Source organism: Sarcophilus harrisii, chromosome 1 (assembly GCF_902635505.1).
Source record: "Sarcophilus harrisii chromosome 1, mSarHar1.11, whole genome shotgun sequence".
Classification (NCBI taxonomy): Eukaryota; Metazoa; Chordata; class Mammalia; order Dasyuromorphia; family Dasyuridae; genus Sarcophilus; species Sarcophilus harrisii.
In genome coordinates this window covers 657,580,698-657,596,677 of record NC_045426.1, presented here as the reverse complement: position 1 = coordinate 657,596,677, position 15,980 = coordinate 657,580,698, and the positions used below count along the sequence as shown (strand labels likewise).

The 15,980-nt window shown below is 41.3% G+C and overlaps 1 protein-coding gene across 1 annotated transcript in view; it reads right to left on the bottom strand.

Annotated features, from left to right (window-relative positions):
* YJEFN3 (YjeF N-terminal domain containing 3) overlaps window positions 1-4,735 on the bottom strand; it is a 31,305-nt gene extending 26,570 nt beyond the window's left edge. Inside the window, exon 1 of the mRNA XM_031947917.1 lies at window positions 4,350-4,735. Coding sequence (XP_031803777.1) covers window positions 4,350-4,405 — 56 coding nt within the window. The 5' untranslated portion in view covers window positions 4,406-4,735. The remainder of the gene's footprint in view (window positions 1-4,349) is intronic.
* Between the last annotated feature and the right edge of the window lie 11,245 nt (window positions 4,736-15,980).

Sequence of the window (15,980 nt, the reverse complement as noted above, 5' to 3'; positions counted from 1 at the left end):
GGGGTCCATAACTTAATCACTCTAGGCTTTATTTTCTTTACATAGAAAATGAGGAGGTTGGATTAGTTGACGTCTCAAATTGATTTCAGCTCTAAATCTATGGTCTTAAACCAAACTAAATGTGAAGTTGTACTTTCAAGAGAGGTCCAGCAGGAAATTAGAAATTTTTAAAAAATTAGGGAATCATCTATACTCAGTAAAAAGTAGCTAAAGTCATGGGCATAGATGAGATTGCCAAGGCAGACAGAATTTCTGACCCTTTGGGGGCAAATGAACTTGGAAAGCAGAATGAAGATGAGGAAAGGAAATCATGAAGGATCAGTTCAGTAGATGGATAGAAGAAGAATCACTGGCCCCAGATAAGGTCCCAATCCCCTTCCTAGTGGGCTTCTTTAGGAGGAAGCCAACTTTAGCAGGTGCATCAAGAAACAGCACCTTTCCAAGATGTTGCCACTGAATCATCCCACCTATCCCAATCTTCCTCTCAATTTAGGCTGGAGGAATTGGGGAGGGAGAGAAATAAATGGAAATTGAGGGAGTTAAAAGCAATTGTTTGCTCCTGCCTCCCTTCCCCTCCCCTCACTTTGTTCCCAAAAGTTCCACTCTCTCTGGGGGAACAAAAGGAAGGGAGGAGCAGGCCGACAGGAGACAGTACCATCTCGCCAGCTCTTCCCCCCAGCCAATTTGGGAATCATTTCCCTGCTTAAGTGGTAATTAAAGCACTCACAGGGAACCATGGAGAGGATGGGGGAAGGGATGTGACTGATGATACTCAAGAAGCCTGGGACTGGGCTAAGAGTCAGTCAGGGAGCATTTATTAATCACCTACTATGTATCAAGCACTGTGTTAAGTGTTAAAGATCTAAAAAACAAAAAAAAAAACAAAAAACAAACAAACAAACAAACAAAAAAAAAAAAAACAGATCCTGCCTTCAAAGAGCTCATATTCTAATTCTCAACATGCAAAACAATTGTGAATGCATAAAATGTATAAGGAGTAAATGGGAGCTAATCTCAGGGAGAAGACACTGGCATTAAGAGTATTCAGGGACAAGGAAACACCTTGCAGAAAGGTGGAATTTTAACTAATGCAGGAAATAGAAGTGAGCATTCCAGGTGTGGGGGATAGCCAGTGGAAAGGCACAGGTCAGGGTGCCTTGACTCTGATTACTTAGATCTTGAAGGAATCACTTCTAGGTTTTCTATTCCACCTCCATCACCAATGTCATCCATCCCCCATTCCCATCATAAACCTAACCATTCCCAGAGCTTGAGGCCCCAGCATGGTCACATCCACAAACGTCCCAGCGGATGTCCTACAACTCTTGGACTCACCAACTCCAGCCTTCCTGCAGTTAGAGTTAGGATTTAGTTTTAGTGGAGGCAAAGGAGCACATACTTGAGGACCTGTGGAAAGAAAGGTGGGATCCCACGTAGGAACCGTGGGGGAGGCAGAGGCGGGAGCTCCTAGGGAGCAGGAGACAATGAAGCTTCATGTCACACGTCACCAGTCCTAGAAATAACTACAGGTGGGGGTTGTTTTTCAATCTACGATGGGGAGGAAGAAGCTAGAAGGGTGGGAAGGGGGCTGGGAATTCCACTCATGATTCTGCTCCCCCATGGAAGGAGGAGATGCCATTAAAAAGCCTTTTACACCATTTGATTCCTAATTCCTGCCTCACCCCTTCTAGCAGCCAGCTCCACAAGAGCAAAAGCATTGATCAGAGGGCTCAAGTTCAAATCTTCTGATGCACGTTCCTGGGTGATTTGGGGCAAATTATTGAAACTGCAGAAACCTCAATTTGAGAGAGACAGAGACAGAGACTATCTCCTTCAGCATGATGAGTTCAGAAAGCAAGCACTATCTAACTCCACTTTAGGGATAGCTCTCCAAGTTCCAGTCTTGGGAGTGTTAAGGCTAAACCTAACAGCCCATCTCTGAAAGATCAGTTCTTATATTTATCTCAGACTCAAGCCCTATGTCTCCACCTCCTCATCCAGGCAGACAGGTCAGGAAAACCTGAATTGAAATCCTTCCTCAGACACTAGGCAAACTGCTTAACCCTTCTCTCGATCTCAGTTTCCCCATTTGTAAAATGTGGATATGCATAACACCTACCTTACAGTGTTGCAAAAATCAAACGAGATATGTGTGAAGAACAATTTTGCAAACATGAAAACTCCATTTAATTATTATTATCATCATTATTACTGAAAGCTGAGCAGCCCAGTGTGTGGAAGGACTCCTTCCCGCCAAAGGGCTTCCACAGCTTTTCTGCAGATACAGAACAAAGAAGCAGGTTTGAAGATCACCTGCCACTCCTGATCCTCGGAACAGCTATCAATGCAGAAAGTGTAGCAGAAAGAGAATTGTGCTCATTTAACAAATAAGCCAACTGAGGCTCAACTAATGTAATGATACCAAGAGGGGCAAAATTTGATCTCAGCCTTTCTGATTCTTTCCTTTATGGAACCTTCCAAAGAGCAGGGAACCAGGATATGGATGGGCATCAGTACTAGGTCATAGTGATCAGGACCTCACCACCTGGACAGCTCCGCACTCATCATGGGTACCCAGTAACCGGAGGAAGAGGCCAGGAAGGATTCTAGTTGACAGCTCCTCTAAGAAAATTCCTCTGCCACTCCTTCCCCCACCCCTGGGCTTTTGTCCTGGCTCCCTTCTCACAACAGCATTTATTTAGCTTATATGATCATGGAATATCAAAACAATAAGGGAAGTTGGAGATCAAAGACTAATCTGTCATTACAAGGTAGGAAACTGAGGCTTAGAAGAAAGTAACTAGCTGAAGCTGAATTGTCAGTTCATTTTTACATCCTCCTATGTATCAGTCAATTATTAAACATTTAAGTTCTATGTTCCAGATACTACATTCCCCAAGGAGGGGACTCAAAGAAAAAGTAGTTATCACCTGGACAGAAGGTAAAAAGGAAGTAGGAAAGAAAGGAGTCCCAACTCTGTGGTCCTAAGTGCCTAGGAGGCTTTTTGTTAGAGGAAAAGGGAAAAGAGGGAGAGGGACTGTGGGAAAGAAAGGTGCCTAACTGAAAGCTGATGGACAATCAATCGCACGTTCTGTCTCTGCTTTATCAAGGGAAAGAGGGAACTCAGAAATAACTTCAGCGCCTTTGTCAGCTTCCACCTCCCTCCATACAGTTAACTGGGGTGATAGGGCAGATAACTGAATCAAGGTCTCTTTGCCCTGTTATTCTTTATTTTTAAAACCTGGTTTTTAGACTCACCCTCCATCCAAAAGGCTAAACTACTTCCACCATTCTACTGGACATCTCTGATTTTATCTCAGTCTGTATTGGAAAAAGACTTGAGTGACCAGGAGCCCTAGTGAGGAAGCTAGGAGGCCCCGAGGGAGGTCTTAATGATTATTCCAAGGGTCTAATGCTGTATTCTAGGGGAAATGGTGGCCTAGCAAGGCCCGAGCCTGTCCACCAATACCCCCCATCCTGACTCCAGGGGGGAACCGGAGGCCCCACGGAGATCAGGAAGTTGTCACGGGTAGGCTCCCTCGCTCCCCTACTAGGAAACACCAGGGAGCTGGGACTGAGAGAGAGCCCACACTGGGAGATGAGGGGCATGCTTACAGGAGAGAGCAGCAACAGCAGTTTCCTGGGAAACGGGTGAGAATTGTGGGAAGGAGGGAGCTGAGGGAGAGGATGAGGAGGAGGGACCCCGGAGTCACAGCAGACCAAAAAGCTCTGGGTGGAAGGCTAAGGGAGGAGATCGGTCTTCAGGAAAGGCAAGGAGGATCTCTGTGGAAGGGTAAGGGCTAATAAGTGGGCAGAGAAGCAGCTAAAAGGGAACTAGGACAGTCACGGGGGACAGTTATGAAAGGGGGAGTTCGATGCCCCCACAACGGATGGAGCCCCAACCCAATGTCCCCACCAGGGGATAGTCCAGGACACTCTCCTAGTTCTCCTTGGCAGAAGCTGTCCGAATGAGCAGCTCCCACCCCCTTGTCAGCCAGGGGTAGAGGCTATTTCTCTAATCCCCAATTCTTCCTGCCACCTGTCCTTGTGCAAAGGAGCTCCTTGGAGGGACCGAGGGCGCTGGACCGCAGGGAGTCATCCCTTACCTCTCCAAGAACTAGGAGGTGCAATTGTCCCCACGAACCCCAGGAGTCCGGGGGCCCTATGACCCTCCTGGTCACTGCCCCCCCGAGCCCGGGCATCGGAAGACCCCGCGACCTTCTCAGGGTGGGAACCAGAGAAGTTTCCGCGGCTTTCAAGACCCTGCGGGTGCCGCGTCCAGCCGGGGCTGGCCACTGACCACCTGCGCTGGTCCCCCGCCGCCATCTCTTCCCGCGACCGCCACTCACCTGAGGAACCTGGGGAGCTCGGGCTGCCGCTCCTCGGAGGCTGCGGGGCCGCTCATGCTGGGAGGTCGGGAGGAGCGGAGGACCGGGTACGCTCCGCCGGGGCCGCCCGAGTAGTGCGCGCGGCCCCGCAGCAGCCGCCTCCTTTTATGCTCCCGCCCCTCCCTCCCTCTTTCTCGGGGCGCGGGCAACTGCGCCCCCCGCAACGCGTTACTCGGGCCCCGACGGGGCAGGAGGCCCAGCCAGTCAGGAGGCAGCCGCCGCTTCGGGGAGCCTGGCGATTGGCTGGCGGGAAAGGAGCGGAACCTTTGCTCCCAATAGCAAAGCCGGGAGTCCTTTAACCCTTTCTGGGCGTCAGCCGAACAGCTTGTGAATGGGAGAGGCTCTTAGCTAGGCTGGGGCTTTGGGGCCCGCCCGACCCGATCTCGCGACTCCGAACGGGGGCCGAGTGGGGGCGGCGGCTCAACTCCAAAGGAAGAGCCTTAGGATCCGGGATCCCCGGCCGCCCCGCCCCCAAACCTCCACCCACACAGAGATGCTGCCTCCCAATCCCATCATTTCGAGCAGGGGAGGGGGGGTGATCACTGCGCTCCACGTCAAGTGTGGCTTCCGCGGGTCCGTCTGAGGGGAGTCTGATCAGAAGCCTGCAGGAAAGGGACCTTTGCTAAGAACCTCCCCGACCTTCAGTTGGAGAATGGCTGAATAAATTGTGGTATATGAATATTATGGAATATTATTGCTCTGTAAGAAATGACCAACAGGATGATTTCAGAAAGGCCTGGAGAGACTTACAGGAACTGATGCTGAGTGAAATGAGCAGGACCAGGAGATCATTATATACTTCAACAACAATACTATATGATGACCAGTTCTGATGGATCAGGCCATCCTCAGCAACGAGATCAACCAAATCATTTCTAATGGAGCAGTAATGAACTGAACCAGCTATACCCAGAGAAAGAACTCTGGGAGATGACTAAAAACCATTACATTGAATTCCCAATCCTTATATTTATGCCCACCTGCATTTTTGATTTCCTTCACAAGCCAATTGTACAATATTTCAGAGTCTGATTCTTTTTGTACAGCAAAATAACGTTTTGGTCATGTATACTTATTGTGTATCTAATTTATATTTTAATGTATTTATTAACATCTACTGGTCATCCTGCCATCTGGGGGAGGGGGTGGGGGGTAAGAGGTGAAAAACTGAAACAAGAGGTTTGGCAATTGTTAATGCTGTAAAGTTACCCATGCATATAACCTGTAAATAAAAGGCTATTAAATTAAAAAAATAAAAATAAAAAAAAAAGAACCTCCCCGACCTGCCCCCTTCCCTACCCCCGCCCAGCCCTCTCGCAGAGCCCAACCCTCCAGCCTAGTCTTATCCCCCCACACACTCCTGAAAGGAGCCCACTTCTCAACGGAAGGAATGAGTTTTAGCAGTAGCCGTCTCCAGAGCTGAGCAGAGCAGGGCTACGTGGTTAGGTCAGAAGGCTCCCTACCCATGGCATTCTAGGGTACACAATAGTGTTTCCCGAAGGCTCCTTGAGGTGGATAAAGCGCATCTTTCCTGGAGAGCTTAGGGGGGAGAAGCTTGCCCAAAGTCCTGTGACTACTTTGTGGCAAAACATCTCGGGCTTCACGAAGGACATTTCAAGTTTTAAAAGCTGACTAGGTGCCAAGCACTGTGCTGACCTGAGCGATGGTACCTGCCTTCAAGGAGCTTTCATTCTAAATCGGGACATGGAACACATAGGGGGATGGTGCCCGCAAGAGGCCCTTTGATCCGGAAGTATGGGCAGTAAGAGCTGTCAAGGTAATCAAGATGGCTACAGAGATCTTCCTGAAATCACGGCTGGTCACTTGGGTGAGACTAAGCAAGATCCAACCGGAATCTTTGGCCCACACAACTCACCCTTATTCCCACGATCAGGATCGCGGGTCCCTCTCCCCACCCAACAAGCCTTTTCCAACTGTTAACAGCATTGGCCGTGTGCCCCCCCACATAACCGGCCCCGACATTCAATTGAGATTGTTCTGTGCAGGAGTCTTATACAGAGATCGTACAAAGGGCAAATGCCATTTTGCTTAATCTTCCCAGCTACACTCTGGGAGTGGAGAGAAAGGTGAAGGGATTAAAAGAAGTGATCCTTTTGTAGCCTATGCTGGGTTTTTGAAGATTTGGGGATCTGTTCTTAGAGCTGTATGACCCTGAGCAAGTCATTCACCTATTCTGGACATTTTTTTATCTACACAATGGGAATAAAAATCTATTTTTATTTTACAGAATGGCTGTAAGAAAAGTGCTTTGGCAAACTTTAAAGGGCCATGAATTGTTTTCTCCTTACCACTGGTCCTGAGATTCACATTTCTATGTTTAAAAGTTTACAAAGCACTTTATTCACAACCCTGTGGGGTATGGATTGATTTCTGACCCACATTTTACAGATAATCATTTGACTTTTATGTTACTTTGGGGCTTGAGAGATGCTTTACCTTCTTTATTTCATTTGATCTTCACAAAAAAAACCTGAGGTGGATACACTCTCCCTTTACAAGGGTGGATTATTGAAGTTCAAAGAAGTTACATGGCCAACAATGTGATTAGAAAATTAGTAAAAGACAGCAATGAGATTCAAACCCAAGTTTCCCAATTTATCCATAGCTTTTTCGAGGCTGAACACCTTCTGAGATCATCTAGTCCAATTTTTTTGTTTTAGAGATGAGAATACTGATGCCTGAAGAGGTCACAATACACCAAACCAAGTGTTCTCGTACTCTCTGCAACCATCTTCAGGAACGGGGAGTTCTTTCCATTTTGGAATACCCTATACCAAGATAAGGTTGAAATGGATTCATGATTTAGACATAAAGGGTGATGCTCTAAACAAATTAGGAGAACAAGGGATAGTTTACCTCTCAGATCTATGGAGAAGAGAGGAATTTGTGGCCAAAGAACTAGAGTATATCATAAAACACAAAATGGATAATTTTTAAAAGCTTTTGTTCAAACAAAAACAATGCAGCCAAGATTAGAAGAGAAGCAGCTCAGAAAAAAAAAATTTTACAACCAGATTTTCTAATAAAAGCTTCATTTCTAAAATATTAAAAAAAAAACCTGACTCAAATTTATAAGACAATAAGCCATTCCCCAATTGATAGACAAAGGATATGAATAATTTTCAAAGAAATTAAAGCTATTTCTAATCATATGAAAAAATGCTCTGAAATCACTGTTGACTAGAGAATGCAAATTAAGGCAACCTGACACCTCTCAGATTGACTTAGATGACAGGAAAAGATGATGAATGCTAGAAGAGATAAGGGAAAACAGAGACACCAATACATTGTTGGTGGAATTGTGAACTAAATCAGCTATTCTGGAGAGCAATTTGAAACTCCCACAGTGCTATTAAACTGAATACCCTTTGCTCCAGCAGTGTGTCTACTGGGTCCGTACCCCAAGGAAATCATAACAAAGGGAAAAGAACCTACATGTGCAACAATGTTTGTAGCAGCCCTTTTTCTAGCGGCAAAGAACTTTGCCACTCAAAGAAATTGAGTGGATGCCCACAGGTTGGGTAATGCTGAGTAAGTTATGCTATATGAATGTAATGGAATACCATTGTTCTTTAAGAAATGATGAGCAGTTAAAGAAGGGAAAGAGACCTGTATGTGCAAGAATGTTTGTGGCAGACCTCTTTGTAGTGGCCAGAAACTGGAAACTGAGTGGATGCCCATCAATTGGAGAATGGCTGAATAAATTGTGGTATATGAATATTATGAAATATTATTGTTCTGTAAGAAATGACCAACAGGATGATTTCAGAAAGGCCTGGAGAGACTTACATGAAGTGATGCTGAGTGAAATGAGCAGGACAAGATCATTATATACTTCAACAATACTATATGATGATCAATTCTGATGGATGTGGTCCTCTTCAACAATGAGATGAACCAAGTCAGTTCCAATAGAGCAGTAATGAATTGAACCAGCAACACCCAGCGAAAGAACTGTGGGAGATGACTATGAACCATTACATAGAATTCCCGATCCCTATATTTTTGTCCGCCTACATTTTTTATTTCCTTCAGAGGCTAATTGTACACTATTTTCAAAGTCTGATTCTTTTTGTACAGCAAAATAATTGTTTGGACATGTATACTAATACTGTATTTAATTTATACTTTAACATATTTAACATGTATTGGTCAACCTGCCATTTGGGGGAGGGGTGGGGGAAGGAGGGGAAAAATTGGAACAAAAGGTTTGGCAATTGTCAATGCTGTAAAATTACCCATGCATATAACTTGTAAATAAAAAGCTATTAAAAAAAAAATGATGAGCAGGTAGATTTCAGAAAAGTCTAGAAAGACCTAAATAAACTGATGCTAAGTGAAGTAAGTAGAACTAAGAGAACATTACACACAGCAACAAAATTATGTGATATTCAACTGTGATGGATGGGGTTCTTTATTTTTTTTATTTAATAGCCTTTAATTTACAGGATATATACATGGGTAACTTTACAGCATTAACAATTGCCAAACCTCTTGTTCCAATTTTTCACCTCTTACCCCCCCCCCACCCCCTCCCCTAGATGGCAGGATGACCAGTAGATGTTAAATATATTAAAATATAACTTAGATACACAATAAGTATACATGACCAAAACATTATTTTGCTGTACAAAAAGAATCAGACTCTGAATTATTGTACAATTAGCTTGTGAAGGAAATCAAAGATGCAGGTGTGCATAAATATAGGGACTGGGAATTCAATGTAATGGTTTTTAGTCATCTCCCAGAGTTCTTTTTCTGGGTATAGTTAGTTCAGTTCATTACTGCTCCATTAGAAATGATTTGGTTGATCTTGTTGCTGAGGATGGCCTGATCCATCAGGACTAGTCATCATCTAGTATTGTTGTTGAAGTATATAATGATCTCCTGGTCCTGCTCATTTCACTCAGCATCAGTTCGTGTAAGTCTCTCCAGGCCTTTCTGAAATCATGATGGATGGGGTTCTTTTCAACAATGAGAGATGATTTCAAGGCATTTCCAATAGACTATGATGGAAAAAGCCATCCACCTCCAGAGAGAGAACTGGAGAGACTGAATGTGGATCAAAGCACAGTATTTTCACCTTTTTTGTTGTTATTTGCTTTGATTTTTTTTCCCTTTCTCATTTTTTTCCCCTTTTGATCTGACTTTCCTTGCATAGCATGATGAATACGGAAATATGTTTAGAAGAATTGTACATGTTTAATCTATATTGGATTGCTTGTTATGTGGGAGGGAGGAGAGAGGGGAGAGGGGGAAAAGAGAGGGGGAGGGGGAGGAGAAAGGAGGAAGAAAATTTGGCACATAAGGTTTTGCAAAGGTGAAAGTTGAAAACTATCTTTGCATGTATTTGGAAAAATAAAAAGCTATTATTAAAAAGAAGAAAGAAAATGAGCTGCAAAAATGAGCTGCATTCAAGGTGAGGCCTCAGAGTTCAAAGATCCCAAAGGTAAAAGGGTCTTTAAGAGATTACGTGGTGACAAAAATTAAAGCCATTTATAGTTATATGAAAAAATGCTCTAAATCACAACTGTTTAGAGAAATGCAAATTAAAACAACTCTGAGGTACCACCTCACACCTCTTAGATTGGCTAAGATGACAGAAAAAGATGATAAATGTTGAAAAGGATGTGGGAAAACTGATACATTGTTGTGGGAATGTGAACTTTTGCAACCATTCTAGAGAACAATCTGGAACTACGTCCAAGAAGGCTATAAAGCTATGCATACCATTTGATCCAGCAGTGCCATTACTGGGCCTGTATCCCAAGGAAATCAAAAAGAAAAGGAAGGAAAAGAACCCACATATGCAAAAAATGTTTATAGCAGCTCTTTTTGTGATAGCAAAAAATTTGAAAGGAAGTAGATGCCCATCAACTAGGGAATGGCTGCACAAGCTGTGGTATATGAAGATAATGGAATATTATTGTTCTATAAAAAAATGAACAAGCTGATTATAGAAAGGCCTAGAAAGATTTACATGAATTGATGCTGAATGAAACAAGCAGAACCAGGAATATATCATACACAATAACAGCAAGAATGTGCAATAATAAATTTTATGAAAGGTTTGGTTCTTCTCAGTAGTTCAGTGATCCAAAGCAATCCCAATAAACCTTGGACAGAAAATGCCATCTGCATTTTCTAAGGAGACTGAATGTAAATCAATACATGCTATGTTCAAGTCTTTTTTCTGTTTTTTTATCTCTCCCATAGTTTTTCCCTTTTGCTCTGATTTTTCTCTCCCAACATTATTCATAAAGCAATGTGTATTAAAAATAAACTTACAATAAAAAAAAAAAGAAAGAAAAAAAGAGAGATTAAGTGAGCCTGCTACCTACCCCCATCCATTTTACAGATAAGACAAGTGAAGACCAGAAGTGTGAAGGTTGCCTGAGGTTTCACAAGTCATAGCAGCCGAGCCAGCAGAAAAGAACAAGATCACCCAGCCCAAATCCTAATTTTACATGAGGAAACTGAGGTCCATAGAGAAATGTTTACTCAAGGACCCACATCTAATCAGTACCAGACCTAGAACTAGAACTAATGGCTCCTGACTTCAAAGTACAGCAATTTTTTATTTCAGGACTAAAATTGCATTTATAATCACAATAGCTCAAGGGTTGGGAACAAACAAGTCTCTCTTCCCTTACTCAGCTAAATTCCTTGAAAAAAAAAAGTCTAAATTGATAGACTGCTCTTTCACTCACTCAATCCCTTGCAATATTTATCAGTATCTTGATACTAAGTGGATTTAATACTCTCTCCAAAGTCACTAATCATCTCTTAATTGTCAAAGCTAATGAACTTTTCTCAGCCCTAATGTTTCTCAACCTCTCTGCTAGCAGCATGTGACTATCATCCTCTCCCCCTGCATATTCTCTTCTTTCTGGGTTTTCCTGACATGAGGTCCAACATTCTAGACCACTGAGATTATTTTGGATCCTAATATATTAGCTATCTTTACTAGTATCTATAAATTTGTTAAACATCCCCCTGTGATTCATTCAGTCATTGATTGGGGGGGGAGAGAAGGGAAGAGGTTGAATGGGAGAAAAGCAAGGCGAGACTGCTAAGGTATTTAATACTAGAAATCTTTTCTCTAAGTTTACATTATTCCATTAATGACTACACTGGATCTGGTCACTTAACCAATTCTAATCTACTATTAGTCAACCCATATTTCTCTCTCATCCATCTTTATCTTTGTCAAATGCTTTGCCAAAATTTTAATTAAATAGATCTAATTTAATAGATCACAAACTACAAGCAAAGCCTCTACGAAACACACAGCCCAGGCTCCACCTCAACTAGAACTGCTGGAATAAATGAAACAAGAGTTAAATTATTTAAAAAAGAATTAAGAATGATTTTATAAATGAAATGAAAGCACTTGAAGAAAAATTTGGAAAATGAGTTATGTTAAGGGAGAATTAACAGCTTGGCACAAGAGGTAAAAAATGTTATCGAAGAAAAAAACTCAATGAAAATTAAAATAGAAGCTAATGGAGCCAAGAATCAACAAGAAATATTAAAACAAAATCAAAAGACTGAAAATAGAACAAAAATGTAAGGCATCTCAAAGAAAAAAATTAAAAATCAACGGACTAAATGTTGTAACAACAATAACAAAAAAGTCAAAATATCCTATTGCAAAAAGTCTTAAAAGAAAACTATTGATATCTTATAACCAAAAGGCAAAGCAAAAATAAAGTATTCACTGGTCATCTCATTTTAGTTAAAAAAAAAAAAAAAAAAAAAAAATGAAAACTCTCAGCAACATCATAGCCAAAATCCAGAGCTTCTAGGTCAAATAAATAAATATATCAAGCAACCAGAAAGCAAAAATTCAAGTACAGAGGAGTCACAGTCAGGATCACACATGATTTAACAAGCCTCTACTAAAATGGAGCAGAAAATTTAGAATACAATATTCCTGAAACCATATGGGTTTATAACCAACAATAATTTACTCAGCAAAACTGAATATAATCTTTCAGGGGGAAAAATTGGTTTTTTAAATTAAATAAAGCACTTTCAAACATTCCTGATAAAAAGGCCAGAACTGCACTGTAACTCTGAAGTTCAAACACAGGAATGAAAAGAAACATAAAAAGGTAAACACTGATGAACAATAATAAAAAACTAAACAAGGATATAAACTGCTTACATCAAAAAAATGAGATAATATATCTGTCTCTTCTGAACCCTATTCACTATCATGGATGATAGAGGGAGTCCAATTAGATAGGGCCTGGGAGTGGTTCTGTTGTGTCTTGACCTTAATAATGGAAAGAGAAGAAAAATGGAATACATGGTGGGATAAAGTTAGGGGAAATTACCTCACCTAATCAGGATACAGAAGTAGCTATCTATACAAAAAGGGAGATAGGGCAGCTAAAACTTGAAACTCACCATCATCTAAGTTGGTCAAAAAAAGGCACACACACACATACACAGAGCTGGGTACAAAAATATATTTCACCCAACAGAAAAAAGGAGGGAAAAAGAAAAAAGGGGAGAGGTGGAATTAGTGGAAGGATGCATCATAAGAGATTAATCCTAAGCAAAACAGATTCCAAGGATGTACAAAAATATTTATAGTTTTGGGGAGTGGCAAAGAATAAGAATCTAAGGGGATGTCCATAAATTGGGGAATGGTTGAACAAGGCATGGTATATAAATGTAATGGAATATTACTGTGTTCAACTCTTATCTATGTAAAGGACAAACATAATTCCAGAGAATTAATGAAATATTCTACCCACCTCCTGATAAGAGGCAAAAGATTCAGAATACAAAATGAAACGTTTTTAGACAAGACCAATGTGGAAATTTGTTTTATTACATGTTTATAATGGGCTTTCTTGTGTCCTTAATTGGGGGTGAACAACACAGAGGAGAAGTTGGGAGGAGGAAGGGGAAAGGCAGATTCTGGTTGATAAAAATATTTCTTTTTTTTAGGGTATAAGAACCAAGATTAATATAATGATCATACATAATTCCAGAGAACTGATAATGAAACATTATCCACCTCCTGAAAGCACATTTAGAGTATAGAATTTGACATATATTTTTATATGCAGCCAATGAGGGCCATTAGTTTTGCTTGCCCATGTATATATTTATTATAAGGAATTTGTTGGGGGACTTTTTCCTTTTCTCTCTCTTTTTTAATGGAGTTAGTAATGAGAGGGAGAGGATAAATTTGTTAATTTTTAAAAATAGGAGGATGGGGTTACGGATATGGAATATTGTATTCATTTTCAAATGAGGTCACTTTATTGTTAGTTTGGTTTAATTATCTCACTTGGTTACAAGAGACCTTTTACAGAGTGGAGGCAACCTGGAAATGTTTGAAAAGATAAAACAAAACACATCAATAAAACTTTCAAGATGAACACACACAAACCCCAAAATCTAAAGATTCTTGGCAGCCCACATTCCCTGATGTTCCAAGTTGATAATCTTGTCAGAAAAGGAAGCGAACCTATTCTGGCATGACCCTTTTCTTGACAAAGCCATGCTAGCATTCACCAATAACTGCTTCCTTTCTAAATGCTTGCAAACCATCCCTTTTACGTGTTTTGGACATTGCCAAGAACTGAAGTTAAATCCACTGGCCTATAATTTGCAGGCTCCACCTTCTTCCTTTTTTTTTCCTTTTAGAAAACTAGGACATTTGCCCATTTTCAGCCTGCAGTACCTTCCTTCTGTTTGCCATGATTTTTCAAATCTCACAAGATATAGCTGCTTAGCAATCACATCCACCAGTTGCTTCAGTACTTAGGGGCAAGCTCATGTAAGCCTGATGATTTAAAATCAGTGAAGGCAGCTAACTGCCCTCTAACTATATCCTTACTCATTTCAATTTTCAACTCTGCTATTCCCTTTTGTCCTAAACCTTCTCAATCCAGGGATCATTCTCAGCGGCCAAGGAAACAATAGTTCTGTCTGTTTCCCACAATATCTATTATTGCCTGACTCAATTAAGCACTGATCCTGTTTTTCTTCTTTGAGCTTTCTAAAGCTAAGGAAGTTTAGCATTCAGTGTCAGAACCAGCAAATTCTGAGACTTAGTTCTGTAAGAATGTCATCTGCAGCCCAGTGACAATGTCACTGCATGTGAATCTTCATCAGGCCATTCCTCTCCACCCCCCAAACTCCAAAAGATTCTCTTTCTACACACCCTGAGGACTCTTTGTATAGGCTTCCACTCCCAAATGGAAGGTAAGATCAGCTAATGAAGTGGTTCCTGTTTGTTGTTGGGGTATGGTGGCTGTTGGGAACCCAAGGACCACTCAGTATCCAGCTTTACCTAAAGCTGTCATGAACACTTGTCTGACTTTCTCCATTTGTAGGGACAGCATCGGGTGATATGATAAGAGATTATCCAAGAGCTCAAGGTAGAATGCTGGCTGAGTTTGGAGTTGAATGAATAGAGGACACTTGGTAAAGCTGTCAGTGCTCACTTCTATAACATGTCCCTTTTTTCTTCTTTGACTTTGATATTCTCACAAGCTGGTGGCCTGAGTGCTCAAAAGACTGTTTATTATTAACTGCCACTCAATTGGCCTAGCTTCCTCAGCTGCCAAAATGATTTTCCTGAAGCACTGCCCTTAACCATATCATTTTTCCTACTCAATAAACCCTGGTGACTCCCCACAACATCCAGGATCAAATACAAAACTGACTTTGACTAAAGACCTTTGCAATTCGGCCTCTTCTACATCCCAGAGCCTTCAGCTGCTAATCCCCTTCCTTCTGAGATCACCATCCATCTTCTCTAACTACATTTTCTCTAACTGTGAAATAGGGGATAATAGCACCTTCCTCCTAGAGTTGTGAGGATCAAATGAGGTAATGATCATAAAGAAAGCCTGGCATCAGTGTAGAACTATATAAATGTTAGCTACTATATAACTATCATCATCATTATGAACCTGTTTCCATGTCTCCATTAGAATGTTAGCTCCTCGAGGACAGCCTATTTTTGCTTTTCATTGTATTACCAGGACTTAATGTTCCATCAGTCAACAAGAACTTGTTTCATTAATTTTTAATTACTGAACTGTAATTAATGCTTTAATTGTTTTACTAATTTTATTTTATTGGTCACTTACTATGTGCCAAGAACTGAAAGCAGCAGATGGTAAGTGCTCAACAAAGATTTGCTGACTGACTGAAAATCATCTTTCACTTTTCTGTAAGCTGAGGACAGGAACTATTTTTGATTTTTGTCTTTGTATCTTATAAGTTTATTGCACAGTATATGACAAGACACTTAAAACATTTATTTTAGTTCATCCTCATTTACCTACCCTTACTTGTTTTCTTCATAGTCTTTTAAAACTGTACTGAGTTAATTTCCTATATAGCCACATCAATGTCTAAACAGTTTCCATCTTTAAAACATCCTCACTGAAGACATTTCTTTCCAACATCTTTGTCAGGAGCTTCCCACTCTCCTACCTCTCTTTTCTCTGACCTCTATGAAATCAGTTCTCCCCAGTCAAAAAGGTGTGTGCAAATATTCTTCCCAAGGTTCCTCTCATTCCTGCTTCAGACTCT